This window comes from Neovison vison, chromosome 6 (assembly GCF_020171115.1).
Source record: "Neovison vison isolate M4711 chromosome 6, ASM_NN_V1, whole genome shotgun sequence".
Taxonomy (NCBI): Eukaryota; Metazoa; Chordata; class Mammalia; order Carnivora; family Mustelidae; genus Neogale; species Neogale vison.
In genome coordinates, this window is record NC_058096.1 from 56213788 (window position 1) to 56238651 (window position 24864).

The 24864-nt window shown below is 36.7% G+C and overlaps 1 protein-coding gene across 1 annotated transcript in view; it reads left to right on the forward strand.

Annotated features, from left to right (window-relative positions):
* Positions 1-24288, forward strand: part of LOC122910408 (T-cell receptor-associated transmembrane adapter 1) — a 35986-nt gene extending 11698 nt beyond the window's left edge. Inside the window, exons 2-6 of the mRNA XM_044255033.1 lie at positions 1721-1831; positions 10664-10700; positions 17708-17769; positions 19831-19919; positions 23411-24288. Coding sequence (XP_044110968.1) covers positions 1721-1831; positions 10664-10700; positions 17708-17769; positions 19831-19919; positions 23411-23668 — 557 coding nt within the window. The 3' untranslated portion in view covers positions 23669-24288. The remainder of the gene's footprint in view (positions 1-1720; positions 1832-10663; positions 10701-17707; positions 17770-19830; positions 19920-23410) is intronic.
* Positions 24289-24864: the final 576 nt, after the last annotated feature.

Here is a 24864-nt window from a genome sequence, read left to right on the forward strand (position 1 = left end):
AGAGCCACAGACTAGTTCAAACAAAAGCAAAGTATATATAAATAAGCAATATGCAAATTATATGCATATATGTAGATGTACATCTATATCACAAATGTTCATTTAAAATAAATGATGCGAAGGAAAGAAAGAAGGAAGGGATGGGGGGAATGGAAGGAGGAAGGGAAGTAAGGGAGGAAAGGATGAAGGAAGGAAGGAAGGAAGGAAGGAAAACAGACGACCTCTAAAACACAAGTCCACTGACAGCAATTCAACAACCACACTGCAATGTCAATAGGTATTCAAAAAAAAAAACAAAACAAAAAACAATTCAAACATCAAATTTGAGATATAGAAAATAAGTATAAGAGAGCAGCACAAAGGACATTTTGGTCTAAGGATTATTTGCTGGTTTAAAGACAGGATAGGGAAACAAGACTGATTTCCCTCCTGTTAGGGGTTTGCCTGTTCTGCATCTAACATCATGCTATTTAGATTTCTTTGAAAGGGCCGAGCATGGTGTCTGATTCAAGGAAGTCATAGAGGGAACCGAGGCTGGGAAGGAACATAAGCTCTGTTGTAGCTACTGTCACATGTCATTTCTGCTTGTCTTTACACATCTGTGTCCCCCACTAAACAGTGCCTTAAGGGCCAAGATTCTGTTTTCTTTACCTTTGATTCCCAAATATAAGGCACAGGTCCTGACACAGAAGAGATGGCTGATGTCGGTTGAACACATAAATATATAGTGTTAGAGAATCATAAGCTACTTTGCTGGGGTCAGTATTCACATGACTATTTGGCTACTAAGATAATTGTCTAATTTTTATACATATATATGTATACATATATAAATAAATAAAATTATAATATATACATATATAAAATATATATGTATAAAATACATATTAATAAAATATAAATTATGTAATAAATATACATTTATAATTAATATATAATGTTCATATCGTATATGATATATGGTATAGACTATATGTATACACATATGTGTATTATATATGTATTATATATAAAACCAATATATTTATATGTAAATATAATGTATTTTATACATCATTATACATAAATATACACATAATACATATATCTAAATACATAAAATCATGGTCATTATCTTATAAAACACTCATATACATGTAAAGATTACCATAAATAACCAAGGACAACTGATAGGCAATAGCCCACAATGGCTATTGTGGGCTATTGCCTATCATAGCCATTCCCTATGGCTCAGGAATGAAAAAAGAATCTCTACACAAGGGTAAAGAGAAGCATAACTATTTATAGAAGGGGATAGGTGGTTTTCCATAAATAAAAGTATATATGACTATATCTGAAGATTAAAGAAAGGGAAAAAGTAGGGCAAATTATCATTCTGGATAATTTGGATGATTTTCATTTTGAATCAAAGTCTTAATAATCTGTCACCAGTTGTCAAATATTAGCAGCTAGACTAAAAACATCTTTCATTTCATCAACACTGAGAATGAGGGAAACTTGCTTCCTTTTGTCCATGCTGAATGCAGGGACATAATAGCAATACCCATTTGAAATCTGTAAGGCAGCTTTGTCTGTCAATGGTAATTAATTTCTTGGCAGAGGATTTGTTCTTCATTATGAATAAAAACTATGGTTTTAATTGTGGGAATATTGAATTCAAAACAAATTGGTGAGCAACTATGATGTTATAGGTATTTTTTGTTTGTTTGTTTGTTTCCAGGAAACTCTGAATGCCAGTTTTATGCCTGGATAATTGTAGCCTTTTTGGGGTTAGCTCTGGTTGTATCACTGATCTTCAATATTTCCCACTATGTGGAAAAGCAGCGACAAGGTAAGACATTTTGAAAAGTAGCCAGATGGTACCAGCTTGAATAGAAACAAGTCACTGGAAAACCTACAGAAGAAGACAATTTTAGGAAATGTCATGAAGTAGGGTATTTTCATCTGTAGGAATCCTATATGATACTTTTTTTCTACCCTTAGGTTTCTCTTTATTTAAAAATGCCATCATATTAGAATAGAAACAGACTCCCAATCTTGGCTTTATCTCTGCCTTAACAAATATAGAGTAGGAAGGAATTGTCCTGGTAAAATGTAGTTTTCCTTTTCCAACTCAACAGCTCATGAAATTGTAGCCTCTTCTGCAGCAGCTATAAAAGTTCTCACTGATAGCTGATGGAAAGAGTGGCGACCCAAATCCTCAAGCTTCCACTCAAGCCTACTCAAACCCCTCAGCATCAGTCAGAACCTCTGAAATACAGGTAGCTGGACTGGGATCAGAAGAAAAATGGCAAAACAACAGGCTGCCCCACAAGCTTATTTTCTAACACTCCTGGGGTCAGCTAGCTGTTCCTTTAAACAAGCTGGTCAGAAGTTTTGGCCATGTGACTCACCCTCATGAACATGACTGAAATAGTTCAACGCCCAGCAATGGCACAATCTTTGCACACTACTGGCATTCAATACAAGTGTGTTGGGTAAATGGGTGGATGGACAGATGGATGGATGGATAGATACGAGAATCCAGCTATTTCTGGGAGCAGGACATTTCAGTGGTTATAATGAATAGAAAAAAATGTCAATACATTTTCACAGATGAGAAGTAAAACAAAGGTAATAAAATTGCATTAGACACATGACCAAGAAAAACTGCATGAAGCTAATTTAGACAATGGTTAGAATCTGGGAGAGTCCTTGATCCTCTTGGGATAACACAAATATAAAATATGAAGACAGTGTTACTGTCACGCCTCTCAAAAAAGATAAGAGGCACTAGAAAGTGAAGCGGTATAGCTGAGGTCACAGGTCTACTCAATAACAAAGTCAAGGATAAGGGTCCTGTCTAATTCTCTGTCCAAAGTGGTTCCCACCAGCACACGTTGCTTTTACATTGTGTACCAACTATCCTCGGCCAGAAACCCAACACTCCTTTAGGATCTCTATTACATCATTTCTAAGCCTAAAATGCCAGGCAGGCGATGCTTTTTCATTAGCAATGATTTCAATAATTCTTTTTTTAAAATTTTTTATTTTTTATTAACATATAATGTATTACTAGCCCCAGGGGTATAGGTCTGTGAATCGCCAGGTTTACACACTTCACAGCATTCACCATAGCACATACATTTACCAATGTCCATAACCCAATTAATAATTCTTTTTTAAATCAAATGTTTTTTGAAACAAATTTCATAAGTCAGATGCATGAATGACCCATCCTCTAACATTTTTGAAAAAGGCTTCCGTCATAGAAAAAAATGAGCTAAGAGCAACACTTTTCGCTTAAAATGACTATATTTAAATTTCTCCACTAAGATATTTTATGAATGCAGATAATACTGTCACTTGTATTAGACAAAGATGAGGGGCACCTGGGTGGCTCAGTGGGTTAAGCCTCTGCCTTTGGCTCAGGTCATGATCTCAGGGTCCTGGGATCAAGTCCCACCTCAGGCTCCCTGCTTAGTGGGGAACCTCCTTTTTCCCTCCTCCTGTGTCCCTCCCCTTGCTTGTGTTCTCTCTCTCTCAAATAAATAAATAAAATCCTTTAAAAAAGAAAAAGGTGAATTGAGAGCTATAGAGTTGAAATAATTTAGGACGGAAGCCAGGACAAGAATAACCATGTGAACTAATATTTCACTCTCTGTTGATTTCGGTGCAGGTCTCTGGAGTCTCCAGTCCCTTTGTGGGACCAAGGAACAAGTGTCCTCCTCAGTTCTCATTTTTTGGCAGTTTGTGCTTTGGAATTTATTTATCCGTATTCATACCATTTGCCACCATATGGGCTCCTTTTGGAAGTTGTTCTCTTATAACAGTTAGTTGACCACTAACAAAAGACAGTAGACTAACTTTTTAAGAAAGAAAACAAGGACGAAAGGAAAGGAGGAGGGGAGGAAGGGAGGAAGGGAAAGAAAAAGGCTTTTTCTTAAAAAAAAAAAAAACAGATTTTTTTTTTTTTCATTTCAATTGTACAAACCATGTCTCAGGCGTGTCACAAATTACTTTGTCTAAAAACAGTATGGTGGGAAATACCATTTTTAAAAAACAGGAAATAGTCAATTATATTCATTGTTCTATTTTTAAAAATTAATTTCGATTCTTTCAATTTGTTCTTAACATCATGGCTTTTGAAGTCAACTGCCATTAATTAGACTGCTGCTTTCAATATTTACCTGGGAGACCTCTTGTACCAGAAACATAGTTTCTCATAGTTTCCTTGCCTACAAAATGTGGAAAACACTGCTCAGACCAAGGGTTCTTATGAGACTTCTAAAGATCCCTCAGCATCGTGCTGGGGACTGAGGAGGTCAGTCTTGCTCAGGGCACAGCCCACAACACCACTCTCGATGGCCCCAGTGCCTCCTTTCCTCCATCTACTCGTATTTGTGAAGGGCTTGCCCTAACTACATCTTTCCCCATTTAATTTTAGTGTCAGGTTCAGGGAACGTTAGTTCCTCTGACTCCTTACCTAAAGAGAGGAGAGATCTCCCGAGAGGACCTAGAGGATACAGAGGTATCTTCTAGGTACACCTCTGTATCCTCTAGGTCCTCTCCAGCTCCTATGTCACTTCCTGCCCCATGTCTATATCATTTAACATGTCTATGCAATAACCTGAGCTTTAGCAATGACGTTGTGTCCATTGAAGTCCTGCACAGATACCTTTTAGAGCGTTTTCCATAGGCTTTCATAGACGGTTCTAACCATTAGTCTACTGCAAATTATTTTTTTTTTAAGCAATAACATGCCTGGGTCTTGCATTTTATTAGTGTGCAAACCTCAGATTAGCCTTGCAGCAGAGCTCATGGATGCCAAAATGCCCTTCATTCTCATCCCACCTCCCCATTTTCTCACTGCAACCTTCTCCTAAGTGCCCCAGGTTCTCTTGACGTCTTTCCGCTAGAATCAGTAATAAACGTCACCCTTGGCTAGTCCACATGAGCAAGTATTGCACTGTCTGTCTTTCTCGAAGGCTACAGGTGGCTCTGGGATTAGCTCTGCAAACTAACTTCTGTCCCATCCTGCTCAAGCCTCCTCCCGGCTTTGTTTGTCATAAGCAGAGGAGATTCGATGACATTAGCCAGCTTTTCTGCCACTCTGTCTGCAAACACAATGCCCCCGTTATCTGACCTGATGGAACTTTTTATTTTTGCATCTCTGTGCTATTATTTGTGGCTAAGAAACTTGAAAGATAGGACTCCACCTATGGCGAACAGTGAGTGAATAAGTTGTGCTGGTGTATTAAATGGCTTACGAAAGAAAATCTCCATCCCAGCAACAACGCAGTATCTCCACATTCAATCAGATAGACATGATAAGCCTCTCCTTGATGTTTTCTGCAGCAGTGTTAGCTAGGTAAAAGCTTTGTAATGGAGTTCTCCCTTCCCCCAAAATAAACCTTACATTTTTAGGTGATTCTTTGTCTGTTCTTTAGGAGGATTATATTTATTTCTTTTCCTGCTAGGAAGGTATTAGCTTTGTCCTCCTTTAAATCCAAAAAATTTTCTTTATCCAACCTTTCTTCTCTGTTTTGAGAAGAAGGATAAGTAAGTGTATGGTTTGCTCATACATCAAAGTCTTAACAGTACATCTATTCACTAGAAAATTATGGCACATTTTTCACATTTTCACATTAAGAATGTATCAAAAAATGTTATTATGGAGTTTGGACCATGTGCTGTTTTTCTTGTTATGTATTGCACATGGAAGAGTAAACACGATAAAGGAGAAAACATAAAAGCAAAGGTTTGCTTACCTGCTCTCAACCATGAACCTGACCGCAAGTTGTCTGTATCTGAATCACAGAGAGGATTGTGAAAACTCACCCACCTCTTCTCACACAGAATCTTGCAAATGTAACTGCTTCATAGCAACATAAAAACTGCTTTTAGTTTTACTAAATATCATTGAGGTTATGGACATTGGGGAAGGTGTGTGCTATGGTGAGTGCTGTGAAGTGTGTAAACCTGGCGATTCACAGATCTGTACCCCTGGGGCTAATAAGACATTATATGTTAATAAAAATATTTAAAAATATCATTGAGTTGATTAGGTAGCTTCTAAATTATGCCATTTATTTTTAAATAAACATATAAGCCTTCATGAACGAGCCAACGCTCTTCAGGAGACTAAGCTTGCTGCCCTTTCTCCTTGGTCCCAACCTCTAACCCTTTGATTACCACTCCTCTATTTAAAGAAATCATATGCTACCACACTTCTTACCATAAGAAGGAACTTACTGAAACCATACGAGTACAGACTGTCCAGCTTCAGATTATACATTTAAATTCTAAGAGGAGTACAGAAGGTGGTGACCTTGAACATTTTAAGAACACTTTCAGGCTACAGTTTTAAGAATGCTGATTGGTCTCGATGCATAATGTCCTTTTCCCAACACTTATTTTCTTCCTCACACTGTTTTAGTTTTTTTCCTCCCATGTAAGCATCACATCATTAAATCATATCCTTCATAGAGTTGCTTCTGCTTCCTTTTTCCCCCACAAAGCTTTTTGGTCCAAGCCTTGTTTTCCTTCTCTCTACTGATAACACATCCAACAAAATTTTCTTTCCATGCTATCTTTTTAGAGGTGCCTGGGTGTCTCATTGGGTTAAAGTCTCTGCCTTCGGCTCAGGTCCTGATCTTAGGGTCCTGGGATTGAGCCCCGCATCGGGCTCTCTGCTCAGCAGGGAGCCTGCTTCCCCACCCCCCACCCCCGCCTCCCTGCCTACTTGTGATCCTTCTCTGTCAACTAAATAAATAAAATCTTAAAAAAAAATAAAAACTATGCTTTTACGTATCACATTCGTGTACCTTCCAGACATCAACATTCACACTTCAAGCACTTCCAGCTGGAAAATCCACATTGTCTTTAGAAAATATTAGTCTGTATACACAAACATTTGACCCCTATTTTTTTCATGCCTATTTTTTTTTCTTATTCTCTGTAAGTAATATCATGATTTTTGTTTTCAAATTCTTTATTTTTTATCTTTTCATTTAACACTCACTTGGTGACAATCCTCTTGCCGGAAGTGAGGTTTGGTCATTGCAGTAAAAATCCAGGTTTACTTATAAATCTGTAAATAGCATTTTAATTACATCAGCTTGTTTTCAGCTACTGCATTTAATGAAGAGATTCTATTCCAATCAGGACAATTAAATTGTGGCTGAAAATGTGATTGAATTTAGAATGTATAATATTGAAAATCAGCTTTGTCATTTTCCAAAGTGTTTTTAACAAAAATTATTTCATTCATCTTCTGTATCTATTCACATGCTATAGGCATTATTATCTCTACTTTATAAGTAAAGCGAGAATCAGAGTTTTAAAATGATTTGCATATTGTCACATGTAAAATGCATTGAAGATCTGCTACCCAAATCAAAATCTTGCGATATCTCAACCTGAATCTTTTCCATAATACATTAGGTTACAGTTTGACTAAATTCTTGTATATATATTTTAATTCTTCTGAATACACTGACATATGACATGTCTGTTTTATCCTCCAACATAATGATTTTAATAATTTGTTCCAATAATGTTTCTCTGCTAGTGACCCTTCTGGAGAATACTTCAACTTGGTCACATATAAATTTAACTAAAAATAATCTTTCTAGTTGTTTGTTGACTAATTCAGTCATTTGAGATATTTTTGCTAGTTCCTTACCAACACAATATTTTTTATATGTGAAAACTGAAAGATCACCCTTTGGTTACTATTTTCTCTGTGTTATTGGGGAAGATAATAATGGGCTTAATTTTTACAGAAATATATTTTGCAAGATTTTGCTATTCAATGTCATGTTGAATAATACACAGTCAAAATATAATAAGTATCATAATACACACATCCATTGATTTCAATATCTAAGAAAATTTATTGATGAACAGATACAGACTTCTTCATAATATTGATCTAAGTTATTAACATTGTGCTCTAAATTCCCCCAATTTTCTCTCAATAATTCATTAGGAATCTATTGCTTGTCATTAAAAAGATTCTTAAAACTATTTTTTCAAGTTTGAATGTAAATATTTATTTTTTTAATTTAATTTTATTTTTTTTCAGTGTTCCAAAATTCATTGTTTATGCACCTCACCCAGTGCTCCACGTAATACGCGCCCTTCTTAATACTACCACCAGGCTCACCCACCCCCCAACACCTCTTCTCTTCAAAACCCTGTTTGTTTCTCAGTCCACAGTCTCTCATTTTTTGTCTCCCTCTCCGATTTCCCCCACCTCACTTCTCTCCATCTCCAAGTGTCCTCTGTGTTATTCCTTATGCTCCACAAGTAAGTAAAACCATATGATAATTGACTCTCTCTGCTTGACTTATTTCACTCAGCATAATCTCTTCCAGTCCCGTCCATGTTGATATAAAAGTTGGGTATTCATCCTTTCTGGTGGAGTCATAATACTCCATTGTATATATGGACCATATCTTCTTTATCCATTCATCCATAAAGTCTATCTATGAGAAAACTACAGCAAATATCATCCTTAATGGGGAAAAGCTGACAGCCTTCCCTTTGAGATCAGGAACACAACAGGGATGTCCACTCTCACCACTGTTATTCGACATGTATTAGAATCCTAGCAACAGCAATCAGACAACAAAAAGAAAAAAGGTATTCTAATTGGCAAAGAAGAAGTCAAACTCTCTCTCTTCGCAGATGACATGATACTTTATATGGAAAACCCAGAAGACCCCACCCCCAAACTACTAGAACTCATACAGTAATTCAGTAATGTGGCAGGATACAAAAATCAATGTACAGAAATCAGTTGCTTTCTTACACACCAATGATGAAAATATAGAAAGGGAAGTTAGAAAATAGATTCCATTTACTATAGCACCAAAAACCATAAGATACCTGATAAGATACCTGGGAATACACCTAAGCAAAGAGGTAAAGGATGTGTACTGGAGGAACTACAGAACACTAATGAAAGAAATTGAAGAAGACACAAAAAGACGGAAAAGCATTCCATGCTCATGGATCGAAAGAATAAACATTGCTAAAATGTCTATACTGACTAGAGCCACCTATACTTTCAATGCCATCCCGATCAAAATTCCACTGGCATTTTTCAAAGTCCTGAAACAAACAATCCTAAAATTTTTGTGGAACCAGAAGAGACCCCGAATTGCTAAGGGAATGTTGAAAAAGAAAAACAAAGCTGGGGGCATCACGTTGCCTGGTTTCAAGCTTTACTACAAAGCTGTGATCACCAAGACAGCATGGTACTGGCACAGAAACAGACACATACATCAGTGGAACAGAGTAGACAGCCCAGATATGGACCCTCAACTCAATGGTCAAATAATCTTTGACAAAGCAGGAAAAAATATCCAGTGGAAAAAAGACAGTCTCTTCGATAAATGGTGCTGGGAAAATTGAACAGCTATGTGTAGAAGAATGAAACTCAGCCCTTCTCTTACACCGTACACAAAGATAAACTCAAAATGGGTAAAAGACCTCAACGTGAGGCAGGAATCTATCAAAATCCTAGAGGAGAACATAGGCAGTAACCTCTTCAACATCGGCCACTTTAAGACATGTCTCCAAAGGCAAAGGAAACAAAAGTGAAAATGAACTTTTGGGACTTCATCAAGATCAAAAGTTTCTGCACAGCAAAGGAAACAGTCAACAAAACAAAGAGGCAACCCACGGAATGGGAGAAGATATTTGCAAATGACACTGCAGACAAAGGGCTGATATCCAAGATCTATAAAGAACTCCTCAAACTCAACATGCACAAAGAAGATAATCACATCAAAAATGAATAAAAATATTTAATTTGAAGCAAGAATACTTTCTTTTACTTGCCTTTGAACACCAGTTTCAAGGTTCAGCAGTGGGTTACTTTCTGAAACTTGGTACAGAATTTTTTCATGGTTTTATGATGCTACATCAGATCTCTGGTCAGTATGGTTACTGCATACCAGCATACAGTTTCTTTTAAAAGCCACTCAATGCTTTGATTATTTTTAGACTGTGTTCCTAACTTTTTCCAGATCTCTTCTCCCTAGAATTGTCATCTCTTCTTACCTCTATTTGCCATGTAGATGAGATAAAATCACAACAGGAGAAACTTCCGAACATAATTTTCATGTTGTTGTTCACATGACAAGAAGTGTTAACAGACACTTCAAATATAGATCAATAAGTAAGCCTTTTAGGATTTGTTTCATTTTGTGCTTTTGTTTTCATTCGTCTGTTTGTTTTGGGTAAGGAAGAAAAGCTTATTCAAATCAGCAAGAGTAAAGAGGGAAATCTGACTGAAGGAAGCAGAGGTGTTCCATGACGTGTGAAGGCAGAAAGGACAGTATGTCCCACTCATGATGGACTGTCCCACAGAAAAGGCACTAGTAGAGTTCCCCATGTTTATAGCTTGGTTTTTTCCTCCCATAAAATGGCCACACATCCAGGCCCTACGTCACCTCTAAGCTGCGTTTGTGTTTCCATCTCAAATTACCAAGAGAGAATATATATGATCGGGCCAAATCAAAGAAGATATTTATGTCTGGTGGTGGTGGCTAAGTGCCTTGATTTGAGATATCAGCTGACTCTGAAGCTAAGCTCTCCTCACAACATTCTCTAAAAGATTTAAATGTATGTCAATATTTCTTTTAACTTGACCATTTTTAATATCTTTCAGATAACATGTACAGGTACCCTGAAGACTACATTCCCAGGTATGTAGAAATAAGTTATGTATTATGATTCCCAAGTAATAAGGGGGCATAACAAATTTTATATTACTTATAAGTTTGGCTCAGGGATGTCACGTTTGGGTAAAAATAAAATTAAAAGTGAGCTTTAATTACTGTTATTTCTCTCTGAAGATCAAAAGCTATAATGTTATTATCTTCCTTAGTGACTTACTTATCCTGAGTCAGTAAGAGAGCTGGTTAAGGGATAAAATGAGACTTTAACCTAGTATCTACAGAATTCTTGTCAATATCAGTTGGATATATCCTAGATTATGAATCAGATCAAATTGTAAGAATGTAGTCTAATTATACATTTAATTGTGGGGCCCTTAAGAAGCCAGATTGGAAAAGAAGTGTGGCAAAACCTAATAAAATTTAAGATATATATACATACATACTTAGATAAGGATGCTTTGTGCTATGCTGCTGTTAAGATTAATGTCAACCAATGGGGAAATGTGATTAATCAACCCTAAAATAATATAGGGATACAGATATAGTGTATTCTCTTTAATACCTGTTAACTGAATTACAGAGAAATTTGTATGACTTTTTTTTAACAAAAGAAGGTTTATGGCATAAATCATAGCAAAGAATTTTCATTTTCTTTCACAGTATATTCTGACCCAAATGTGTTATTAGATTGGAGATTTCTCCTTTAGGATGAAAACACATCTAAATATAGAGAATTTCCTAGAGGACTCTTCGAGACCTTTCTGAAATGGTAGGCTAAAAGGCAGAAAGGTCTTTCACAAACACAGAGCTTTCTCACTGGGTAGGATAAGATTATAAGCTTTCTGTTAGCCTCTAAAAGGTCTTTTTAAAATTTTTCTCCATGTGGAAATATCTCTGACAGATTCAGGATGTAGGCTTCAGGCAGATTCACACAAAAAAGAAAATCTTTATTTTTGCGATGTATCATTGAATTCTATAACAAGATAATCTTCAATGCATTATCTCATATCAAGAGAGATTTGCTGATTTGGTTAAAACAAACACCATGACAAAGAAAATCCTCTATGGATTTTCCATGTAGAAGTTAATCTCTTGGACAATTGATTTGATACTTGTTATTTGAAAGGCAATTAAGATGCAATGTGATAGAAAGTCTAGTGATTTGATCAATCTGCTAAAGATTGGGTTGGTACTCTTGGGTTGGAATGGCAAGAGTCGGAGGGAAAATTGGTAAAATACCCATCTCATAGTAAGCAAGCTCTTACCTATAGGGCAAGTATGAAAAAGAAATTGGTTCTTCTATAACATTCATTTATTCAGTAAGTATTTGTTCAACAAATAGGAGTTGTGCTAGACAAGAGATGCAAAGATGGAAAGATGCAGATTACTAAATCGTGGATTTAGCAATCTGTTATTTATTGTAATCTCAATTTAGGCATAATTTGAATATAAAATGCAGATTTTATCTTTAACAAGAGGCTGGCATGTTAATTATGTATGTACTTCACAGCTTGTCTATTTCTGATTATGTATTTAGAGATCTAAAATCACCTTTGTAGGAAGGACATGGAGACTCCAGGAGATAACAAATGTGAAACTATTTCCAGCTATTAAAACTTCAACATTAAAACAGCAAGTGGAAATAAAGGCTATTTCTTAAGTAGAAGGTAGAAGTAGAAGTAAAATTAGTGATGCCCCTCAGTTCTTAGGTAGGAGTAAAATTTCTTAGGTAGAAGTAAAATTAGTGATGTCCCTCAGTTCTTAGGTGGTTTGAGGCTATGGCTCCCCACTGAACCCTCTCTCTGCCCCTACTCAACATTGGTTTACGTAGGAACCCATGCTTCTTTGATCTTATCTTCCTGTTTCCCCAAAACCCTGCCCTTCCTGTGCTGTAGGTCAAAAATGTGATCACTTGAAGGACAATGTAGCATCTACATGTAACAGAAAATCAGGTACATATTCCCTGGGATTTACCCCTGGACCACTTTATTTTTCCTTTAAAAAATTCTAGGGGTGCCTGGGTAGCTCAGGTGGTTAAGCGTCTGCCTTCTCAGATCATGATCCCAGGGTCCTGGGATCAAGTTCCGAGTAGGGCTCCCTGCTCAGCGGGAGCCTGCTTCTCCCTCTCCCTCTGCCCCTGCTTGTGCTCTGTCAAATAAATAAACTATTTTAAAAAATTATTTAAAAGATAAGTGTGCACAATGCTGGTCTTTTGATCTGTGTTAGGAGGATAATACAATGGGAATATCATGGATTTGAGATCTAGACAATTCTAGGTTTTAATTAAACTCTTCTAATTACTAGGCTTGTAATCTTAGCTAAATGAGCATTGCTGAATTTAAGTTGTATCATCTGAAAAATACAGATTATAATGTAATACTTCCCTTACAAAGCATAATTGATTAAAAAAAAGATACTGCTTTATCAGATGAAAATTAAAGTCTAAGAAAATTCCTGCCCATTTGTTGTATATTTATCCTCTAATTTAGGAAATCAGTTCAGGTTTACGACTACTTTGAATTTATCATGATTCCTCAGTTTCAGAGTCACTCTCAAAAATCTTAGGACAGATTCCCAGCAGTTTTTACTTGCTCTGTTCCTGGGTGGCACTGAAAGGTGCTTTTATGGCAAGGCATAGCTCAGCCATTCTTCTACCTTAAGATGATGTCTTGGATTTCTGCAGCTCTGCAAGCTCCTTGCACTTCCCCTCTTTACTAATATACTACCCTAGCGCCCTGGCCCAGATTGCCAGGGTCTCAATTGTCCTCCTCACCTGAGGATGTTTATGACAAGAGAACTTTTTTGAAGACAAAAAAAAAAAAAAAGATTTTATTTATTTATTTGAGAGAGAGAAAGAGAGAGCACAAGCAAGGGGATGGGCAGAGGGAAAAGGAGAAGCAGACTACCTACTGAGCAGGAAACCCTACTCGGAGCTTAATCCCAGGACCCTGGGATCATGACCTGAGCAGAATGCAGACGCTTAACCAACTGAGCCACCCAGGGGTCCCAACGAAAGAACTACTGTGTAGCCTTCCCAGACTTCTGAGACTTCCATGTGGGTGCACAGATGAAGCCCTCACTGATCACTGCCATGCTTATGACCAAAATAGCTCCAAGTTTTCCAGCCTTCTGTTTATTTGTTTTAATGTACAAGCTCCATCCCCGTGTGACTGCAAGATGTCCAGTCCCTTCTTAAGTATTGTTTCTTAAGAAACCTTGAGAAGTACAGATAGATTCTAAATTGTCCAAATTGCCCAATTGTTCCAAATTGATAGGTTTCGATTGTCTTTTTGTTGCTCCTAGTTCTGTTTCACTGCTCTTAGTGTCTTTGCCTTTGTCTTTAGAATTCTTCATGCTGGTAGATATTGCTAGTCTCCTTTCCCCCAAACCTTGGCAAAAGACCCTTCTTTTTAAGAACTCCAAAGCAGGGACACCTGGGTGGCTCAGTTGGTTAAGCAGCTGCCTTTGGCTTGGGTCATGGTCCTAGCGTCCTGGGATCGAGTCCCACATTGGGCTCCTTGCCCAGCAGGGAGCCTGCTTCTCCCTCTGCCTCTGTCTGCCTGTGCTTGCTTTCTTGCTCTCCCTCTGACAAATAAATAAAATCTTTAAAAAAAAAAAAAAGAACTCCAAAGCACTGGCAATATAAGTGCCTTGTGTTTTATAGACTTTAAAAAGAAGTGGATATACTAGAAGAAAATTGGAACACTGATAAAGAGAATAAAGATTTAGTATTATGTAGTATTTGATATCATGGCTCTGAGAGTCCATTAAGCATCCCTCACAGGGAACACCACTGGGTTCACTTCTTAGTCTCCAACCATACAAAGCCAGTGCTGAGGTTTATAATCTTTTCCAGGACCAGGGGTCTGTATTTGGCCCTCTCACCCCAGGTTCAAGACACCTATACCCATGGTATGGTCCCTGCCAAAGAAAGCAAAAATTCAGTGAGCGTGTACTTAGTGACACGTGCCACCAGCAACCTTCCCTTTTCTCTCCTGCATTATTGCTATTGTTCCTTTTTTATTATTCTCATCAATATGTAAGAGTGTCGTTTCATACCTGAAAGAAAGGAGAGAAGGAAAAGGAGAGGAAAGAAAGGAAAAAAGAAAGCTTTCTTGATACTAGATTTCCTACACCTAACTCTCCTTTGCTCTGTACCCTTTATAGTAAAACATGAAAGTTCCATCTACATTCTGTCCATATTTGCTGGCTTCTCCTCTTCTCTTTTTTCTCGTACCTACCCTATAAATTTTGTGCCTTCATTAATCTGCCAGCTCAGCTCTTGTCAAGGTCACCAGTGAAATCCACATGGCCAAATCTTAGTGTTTTCCTATGCAGTCCATCTGTAGCATTTGACACATTGATACTCTCTTATTGAAACACTTACTTCTCCAGGTTCTGGGTCCTCTCATCTCTAGTTTTCATCCTCAACAGTGGTTCCTTGCCCTTTGCTGATTTCTGAACCTTTGACATCAGAGTGCCCAGGGCTCACCTAAAGAACCTCTTATCTATATATACTCATTCCAGAATGTAGTTTTGTCTTTCCCTATGGCTTTAAATAGCATTTATATGACAATGGAGCCCAAACACATATATCTGCCAATTTAAAGAAATACCTATTAAGCAAATCAAGGTAACATCAAAATCAATTTTTAACAGACCCCTCAGCTTGCTTTTTCCTCAATCTGACAGCTTTCCAGCCCCTTAAAATAGTTTTATTTTATAGAAATATCTTTCATTTTTCTTTGAATATTGGAACCCTACATTTATAATAAAGAATTCCAGAATTGAAAAGAACAACAGCGATTAGTTTCATAAAATTGTTTTATAAATAAGGAAATTGAAACTCACAATTTATGTCCAAAGTCACTCAGATAGAAGTAATGAGTTTTTAAAAAATGAATTTACCTATTTACTCTACTTAGATAATGAAGTATTTAAGAGTTCACAATAAAATAATGATGAATTAAAAACTTTAAAAATGGGGACTAAGGAAAATATACATGAAAGTAGAAAATAGTAAAAGATACAGTTAATATTATTTTAAGTTTTAGAGTGTCAGCAATTGTGCTTATTGGTCAGAGGGCCATTTCAGACATGTTCAGAGCGATGCACTCACCTCTGGGATGTGGGCTTATTAATCTATTTTTGATAGTAACTAATCTTCTACATAAAACACTACCAAACATTGTGCTTAAAGTTTATTAGATATTTGCAATAGGCTGGAGCTATTTGGCATTGCTAAGTAAAAATATATTTTTTAATTTGTTGGTTAGGCAACTGTTCCTTTATAATACTTTATTTGGGATGATTAATCATTTGAGACCTGTCTGTAGACACAGGGCACTGCATTATAAATCACATCTTATTTTCATTCATAGGGAATGAAGTGATATTCATTTTTTGGACATGATTTATCATTTGCAGGTTGTATCTGCTATCTATGTGAGCTAGGAAAATGGATGGATTGTCTTATTAAAAATTCTTCACATTTTGCTATTATATTGTCAGCATAGCCAGAGAAAAACCATGAACAGGGACCACTCCATATTCCAATATTAAGCTGTACTGAATTACTGATGAAAGGAAAGGTTACAGATGAGTTCCTTTGTGTATCAGATAAGAGAAATACATGCCAGCATCTGGACTTTTCAAGCCATTTCATACAAGTATCATTTGATCTGTTTTTTTTTAAGGATACCTACTTACTATTTACATATCCTTTGTCCTCTTTCAGAAGCATAGGGAGTACTATAGGTGTTATGCCTTGAGATCAGTGTTCTTTTTTCTTTTCATGCAATTCCCTCCAGCTCTTGATGATCTGTAATCTCAAAGTTAAAGCAGTTGCTCCTATTTTATGAAATGCTATGAAGTGCTATCTCACTGCCTGATATGTTCCTCTGTTCCCGGCCTGCCATTGTGAAGGCTGGTCACCAGGGCCATTGTCATTGTGTGGTGGCTATGATAGGATGTCCACTCTAATCCTAAATGAATTTCTCAGATGAAGGTGTAAGGAAATTTAATCAAACATCAAGAGCAAATAGTATTCAGGACTTTTGGACTAGACTTGCAGTACAATCCTAGCTCTGATAGTCACCGTCTTTGTCTTTGGACTGTTTAACTCTCGGAGCTGCAGATTCTTTACAGGCACAGTGGGAATTTAAAAACAAAGTATCTCAGAGTTGTTTTGTGTGCTGAATGAGCACTGGCATAAAGAAAAGCTTTCAGAATTCTTACTTATTGCTGGCGTTACACATAAGGCCAGGGAAAATATGTTAATCTATCTATCTGACTCTCAGACTTACCACCTATAAAGTGGGAAATAATATTTTTGCGGAATTTCCCTAGGACTTTGGTATAATGTATACGAAACATTTAGCATAGTATCTGGGTGTAATAGGTGATCAATCATTTTACAACATCTGGACGTCTGCCAAGCTGAGTCTATAGTATCTCTTTGGCCTTGTAGTTTTTAAGCATCATTGTCAGTTAGTATTTATATAGGAAACATAGTTTTAGGGGATTATTTGGAACGATACTCTGGGCAAGTAAACTGGCAGCACAATGTACGGTTGAGAGTACAGATAACTTCAGTTCTAGTCCCACTTCTGCTGCTTACTAGCCTTCCGACCTTCAAATTATATGACTTTTCTGTGCCTCAAATTTCTTAAGTATATAATGAGAATGTGATAGTGCCTGTCTGGTCAGATTATTGTTAGAATGGTATAAATGAATACAGAAAATGAAGGTCAAGTAGCATCTGACAAACATAAATGCTAAATAAGTATTTGCTATTGTTATTTCCTGAAAAATCCAAAAACACCTGTTCAAATGTATGCACACACACACACACACACATGCACGTAGGCATTCATGCACTTTTGCATCCATTCACTTGTACATGAACATATCTACCTTGGTTGGCTGAGGATAAACAAGAACATGAAATCACATATTGAATTTAGCTGAGAAATTAGTAAAGAACTATGTGTAAAGAGGATTCTAATAAGATAAATTAACTTTCATTGTTATAGGGAGGATGAATATTATATTGAAGACACACCAATTTATGGTAACTTAGATGACATAGTCCCAGGTAAGTTTTATTTTTCCCGAAATTATATTTATCTATAAATTAATATCCCTTCCCTTAATTCCACATCATTTGAGATAGCTTATTTCTGGTTGTAATCACATTTAAATATCCCAATGACAATCATAGATTCAATAATGTTTAGTATATTATTTAGTATACACTTCCAAAGCTGCATATTATAAATTGTATTGCAACATCCTGTCTTTCTATATTCTCCTCATTTTACTGTAGTAGAAATGTGAATACAAAAGACTATCACCATGAATTCTGACACACACAATTCTATGAAATAAAGCTATTTCTAGAACAGAAAATGGCTCAGGGAAACAGAGTCCTGTGCGCTGTCTACAAAAGCAAATCTATAGCGAACAATCTGGAACAAGGAGCATGTTCTCTGGTTCCCCTTGTTTTAACTGCTCCTGTTAAGCAAAGAACCTAGGGCTACATTGATGGCAAGTGGGTAAAGAGAAGAGCTAAATCACCACTGACTAGTTTATACATTTTTTTATTCTTAGGTAACAAGTACTTTTCAATTCCCAGCATCCCTTAATACTTGAAACATCCCAACCACCCCAAACAAAATGCCACTAAATTCCTTAAGGCAGACAATCATGATCTGATCCCAGAGCTCTGATGAGAGAAGCCATGAGGCTAAATGCTAACATTTAACCCCATTCAGCCTTGCACTCTCAAGCGCTTCCATTCATTCATGAATTGGGGGTTAACCGAGATTTCCAGAAACGGACTAAACTATCTGAATCTCTGTATATCAAATCCAAGCTATCTAAATCTCTGAATATGCAATTCTCCTAAAGTTAGGAATAACTAAAGGATTCAAAATTTTATTTCATTTTTAAAAATGTATTTAATCTTTGTCTTCCCCTTCCTTTTAAAGTATCTTCTAATCTCCATGCTCTGAGAAATCAGAACTATTTTTTAGGACTATCTTGTTAAAAATAATTTGCCCTCCCGCTTCACCCTGCAGCATCATTGTGCCCACCTGTAATATTTGAGATTTCAATTCTTCTGTACTCTGGTGGTGCAAAGCCCACCATATCTGCAATTTCAGTATCTAACGGGGGCATTGGTGCCACTCCACACATTCTGATTCAGTAATATTTAGGAATAGGGTTTAGGAATTTACTAGTTGACAAATTTCCAGGTAAGTGTAATGCACGTTTTCCATGGACCATACTTCGAAAAACATCACTCTGCATTAATTTTCAGAAGGGGTTGAATGATTGATTATAAGATAACTTGCACTATAGTGAATATATCTTTATTCCTACGGGATCAAATCAGTGCAAACCACATTTCTGCCAGGTGACTGGCCATCCTACAAGTCACTTTCTCACTATCTTCTCCCTTTCAAACACACATATGTGGAGGAAGAAAGGGATGGATGGTTTAATAAGCATGTTCCCAAAGGATGAAATGACTTCAGGTCTGCTGACTATTGGACACTGCACAAAACCCCTAAATACTTAGGACCAGCATTACAGAGCTCCAGACCCCCCAAAACAGCCTGTCTGTGCTGTCACTGATTTATGGGACAAAAAACAGGATCTAAACATTCTTTTTAAAAAAGAGAGATGTTTAAATGTCTCTGAGTAAAACCTCTTGCTCATGGGGAAAGCAACCAAATTGCAATCTTCTGTGCATGGCCACTGCACTGGGCCGCCATGACCTTTTGCAATCACACACAAATATAAGCAAACACATCGGATCTCTATATCATTTAAATGGAAACTGAAGTTGAGCCCATCATGTCCTACAATGGCATAAATTAATATGATAATAGTCTTTATCCCTAGTGATCTTCTTTTGTCTTTTAAGAGTTCTTTTATTAACTCTCTGGGGTAAAAGACTTCTTCACATTCTGATCTGCAGAAAATGGTTTGTGCTTCCACACTTTCTTGCATCTCCACAAAAAAAGACAAGTCGAATGATTCTTTGGGGTTTCACATGTACAGCTAAGTATGGTTTGGGTCATGTATTTTTATTTGTGCCAGCATTTTTTTTATTTTTCCATTGTAAATCATGATCTTTTAAACCCCCAAGAACCAGTGGATGAAAACTGTTATGAACAAATGAAGGCTCGACCAGAGAGATGTACAAATAAACTGCAAGAAGTGACCCCGCCTGCACAGGTGAGTTTTGTTGTCTGTATGAAGGGTCAAGCTCAGCCTAGATCCCAGCATGGCTGCATGTTTCAAGAATCTAAGAGCAGCACATTCTGATTCGTATCTGAAGCCGTCTGTGATTTTACAGGCCAATTCAGTGTCAAGTTCTGGGACCTAAGCTCTAAAGGGAACCTCAAAGGCAAATAAACAGTACTCAGAACCACACTCAAAAAGTCCAAAGTGTATACCATCACAAAGGCAATAGGTTAAAGGGAAAAGTAGATTTTCTTCTTAATCAACTAAGTGTTTTCTTTCAGATTGAAAAAAAATTTGGGTATATCACAAAGATAAACATGAAATTTTATACTTATATAATGCTCATAAGACCTAGGTATTGGAATTTATGGGGGCAGGGGAAGAAGGGGAGAGGGAGGGAGAGAGAAAAAAAGAGAGAGAGAATGGGAGGGAGTGAGGAAGAGGGAGGCAGAGACAGAGACAGTGCTTTAGTTAAAAGATAAATTAACTAGATATAAAAGACCATATTCCTATTTTATAAGGCAACTGAGTATAAATTTTAACACAAGTTCCATGGCTATGGGCTAATGGCAAGAGATTTTCACATATCTTATGTAGGGTTAGGGAGGACATAAATGTAAGCAGAAATATATGAAGACCCTAGAAGAAATGGATAGTTTTTCCTTTTCCTACCACAAACACACATATGTGGAGGAACTTCCTCAGACAGAGCACTGATTTTACCAGAAACCATTCATAATTTTTCATATGCATGCTTTTGACATGTTACAAATTTCTGTTAAAAGAGTTCTTTTTTCTTTCCCTTCTGGAGTTCGTCCCCTCAGTTATGTGTTCTCTTGCTACTCCCTAGAAACAGTCAGAGGGCCCACCAGCATTTCCTACATGGTCATTATGTGTCAGCCTTGTCATATGTGTTTTACATGTATTATCGTCTTGAGTTTTATGAGGGAAACAGCATTATTTCTCCCATTTGATAGAGGCTTGAGAAGGGTGAAAAACTTACCCTAAAGCGCTCAGGTACTAAGTAGAAAGAGAATCTAAACTTAGTCCTGCCTAACAGAAAAAATTCTCCTCCCTAAGATGGGTCACATCTTGAAAACTTCCCACTAAGATAGAATTTGTCTCTTGTCCTCTATATGAATCCACCAAGAAATCAGAATTCTTGAAGTTTTTAAGAAACCAAGATGTGGTAAGGTTTAAACAGACTATGAAGTCACTTTCTGATGCACAAATCTGTCATCTGATGGTCCATTAATGGCAAAAAAAATTTTAGATAAAACGTATAAAAGCCTTCTAATACAACTTGCTAAATCCAATATAATAGAAAACCTCTTAGAGAAAGCTAAAATATAACCACACCATCTGAATTGTAGAGATTCACAGCACCTTAATTTTAAAAGAGCTGAAAATTCATAATAAAAGTTGCTACTTATTACATATGAATTGTGGTGCATCTGGTTTTTACTCAAGTGGAAATTGTGCAAAGCTTAAAATGTCTTAAAAGTCTGCTATTTTATAAATTATGTATTTAAAGATACTTCTAAGGATATTACCCTTTATTCTATTATATCATTCTCACAAATTTAGTTTCACAAATTAAACATAATTTCTTTATATTTGCTCAATTCCATTTTATTAGAATGATCATGATCATCAAAATCACTACCCAGTTTGCTACTACAAGACTTACTTTGGTCAATTACAAGAGCGCTCTATATTATGCAGAGAGCTTTATGAGTAAAGTGTCTGTTTGTTGGAAAAAGAAATCAGCTCCTTGCCCTTTAAAAATGATAGGCACAGTTCACAAGTTGTAATTTCAATATCTACATCTACCATCAACTAGGAAGAGTTCATCAGGAAACCTGATTAAGAAAATGAGTCCATAGAGTTCCTGTATCATAAGACAAAGTGAGGGACACAATTGTGAGCTTATTCCTCTCCTCTTCATGTCCCAGTCTCTCACCAATCTTTTTTTTTTTTTTTAAGATTTTATTTATTTATTTGACAGTGAGAGAGAGAGATCACAAGTAGGCAGAGAGGCAGGCGGAGTGGGGCGGGAAGCAGACTCCCCGCTCAGCAGAGAGCCCGATAAGGGACTCAATCCCAGGACCCTGAGATCATGACCTGAGCTGAAGGCAGAGGCTTCACCCACTGAGCCACCCAGGCGCCCCTCTCCCACCAATCTTAACCTTTCCCTCCTATGTCAGAAGTATCCACTCTCCTTTTCCAAGCCAATAACAACTTATGCTCTTCATCATTTCCTCTACTGCTTTCAAGATCTTGCACCTTCAATTAATTGTCTCCATTTTCAATCTTTTCTTTAAAGAATCATTACTATTTACCTACCAATCTGCACAAATCATCCCAATACTTAAAAACAAAAACAAACAAAACAACAAAATTTGACTTCTACCTGTGTTTCTCTCTGATTCTTAAGCTGATTCTTACTTTCCTTGACTGTTTTCATAGATACACATTCTTTTACTCCTGGCTATATTTTTTCCACCCATACACTCAGCTGAAACCACACTCTGGAAGTCACAAGTGACTTGTGTACAATCTGTGATCCTTTCCCAGGACTCACATTCTTTGAATTCTGCAGCACTTGATAAAGTTGACCAACTGTTGACCAAACATACATTATTGGAAATGCTTTTAGTTATAAGTACAGAAATAAAGATCTCTAAGTCCAGCCTAAAGTGACCTCAAAGGGAACCTGTAGTCTGGCAGGCAAGAAGAAAATAATGGGGGAAGATGGAAAACTATAATTCTTGCCAGATGCCAGTCACAGAAATGGATATTGTCATCTTTACACTTCTGAATCTTTGTACTTTATACATCTAAATCTCAAGAAATGTAGAAAAAGTGGGGACTCTTGTGGGTACCATCAAATGACCAGTTATTAAACATATGCAAAGTAGATTTTGAGATTCATTTAATTCCTTCCTATTATACTTGTTCTGGTTTAACAAATTGAGTATTGTCACTTGGTGAAAGCAACACAGGGCAAGAGGTACCTAAGGTGAAGGCAGGGGGAGAGTCCATCTAAATGCTTGTGCATGGGATGCCTGGGTGGCTCAGTTGGTTAAGTGTCTGCCTTTAGCTCAGGTCATGATCCCGGGGCCCTGGGATCAAGTCCTACATTGGGCTCCTGCCTGATGAACAAGGAGGGAACCTGCTTGTGTGTGCACAGTCTCTCTGACATATAAGTAAATACATAAATAAAATTGTTTAAAAAATCAAATATTCATGTATATTTTGTGTATAAGAAACAAATAAAAATACACACACAAAAGTTTCATCTAAGCATTTTTATATTCAAAAGTCTTGGTGGACTATTGTTTTTTGTTGTCATCCAATTTGGCAAAACAAGGTAGCCAAAGCCCAGGAAACAGCTGCTTGTTTTTCACAGATCTTAGAAATTCCCAGCAGTCATCCAAGAATGAGATAACAATGAAAAATGAACATGACTTTCTTTTTAGGCAACCGAGGAAGGACAGATGCTCTATGCCTCACTGGATCACAGCTGTGGGGGGAAGAGCAGGATGCCCAAGAAGGAGAACAGTGATTTGTTAGACAAGGATGAAGATGGGCAGTTACACGCAGGGGATGCCAGCCTTTCCAAGATCACTTCGGTAGACAATTTCCCACTTGAGAGCCAGGAAATAGAGGAAAATGTTCATGATGATCCCATCCGATTGTTTGGATTGATTCGTGCGAAGAAAGAATCTATAAACTAGATGGACTGGGATTGAGCTCAATAATCCAGCTCTTACTGGCGATGTTAAAGCCAACAAAATCCATATACAACACGACATGATTTGGAAGGGTGACATCTACATCATTTGTTAGTGAGATGGTGGCTGACCTCTTATCCAGAGCTTATGTTCTTACACACCAAATGTAATGCCATGAAAACCAGTTATTTGAATTTGCTTAACAAATGTCTAAGTCGTAAAATGTAAAAGTCAAGTCTGCACGTGGAGCCCAATTATGGAGGCATAACTTCACCGACAACACTGAATACTCAGAGAAATAAAACAAACAAAACAAATTGTTTTAAGCACAAGTATATTCTAGAACACATTGAAAGAAAAATAAAAGCCACCTTTTAAAAAAATATTTCATCTTTTTTCATCCACGTAACATCACTTAATTGGAAGAAATTTCTGATCGAAAGACCTGGGACATTAAATACATTCCTACAAGAAGTGCAAGAATCTTCTTAAGAAGAATTGTTCCGAAATGGAAGTATCTTTATTGCTTTTAAAAATTATTATAAAGTTAGTGCATGCTCCCTATAACAATAGACAAATATACAAAAGAAGTTGGATATCACACTAGCCAGAGATAATTACAATGAGCAACTATCCATACATACATGCATACATCAGTTTTCTTTCTTTTTTTCTTTTTTACCAAGAAAAGGGAGTGATTATTTTATACATATTATTTAAACTTTTTCCACTTAATATATTGGAGATTTATTTTCCTTGTTTTTTTTTACTATAAATACTAAATACAGTTATACATTATCATTTTAATGCCTGCATAGCATCTCATTGATGACTACATTAGAATTTACTCAAATAATTTGAAAGTACATTTAGCTCATTTCCAAGTTCTGTTTTTCACTTTTACAAATAATATTGCAGTGAGAATGCATCCCCACTGGTGCTTACACACTTACCTGACTTCTCAAGGCTAAATGCCTAGGAAAAGAACTGTTGCTTTAAAAGGTGTACATAGTGAATCTCCATCGAATATATTTCTAAAAGGCCAAGAGTTTGGTCAAGTTACGTGTCCAATTTAAATTTCTAAACTGCCCCCCAAAATTAAAAAAAAAAAACCTTTCTGTTATTTTTCTATTTCGAATAGGAGTTTAATTGGGTCTCAAGTCATCACTGACCAAGGGAATATACATGTGAGCTGTCCT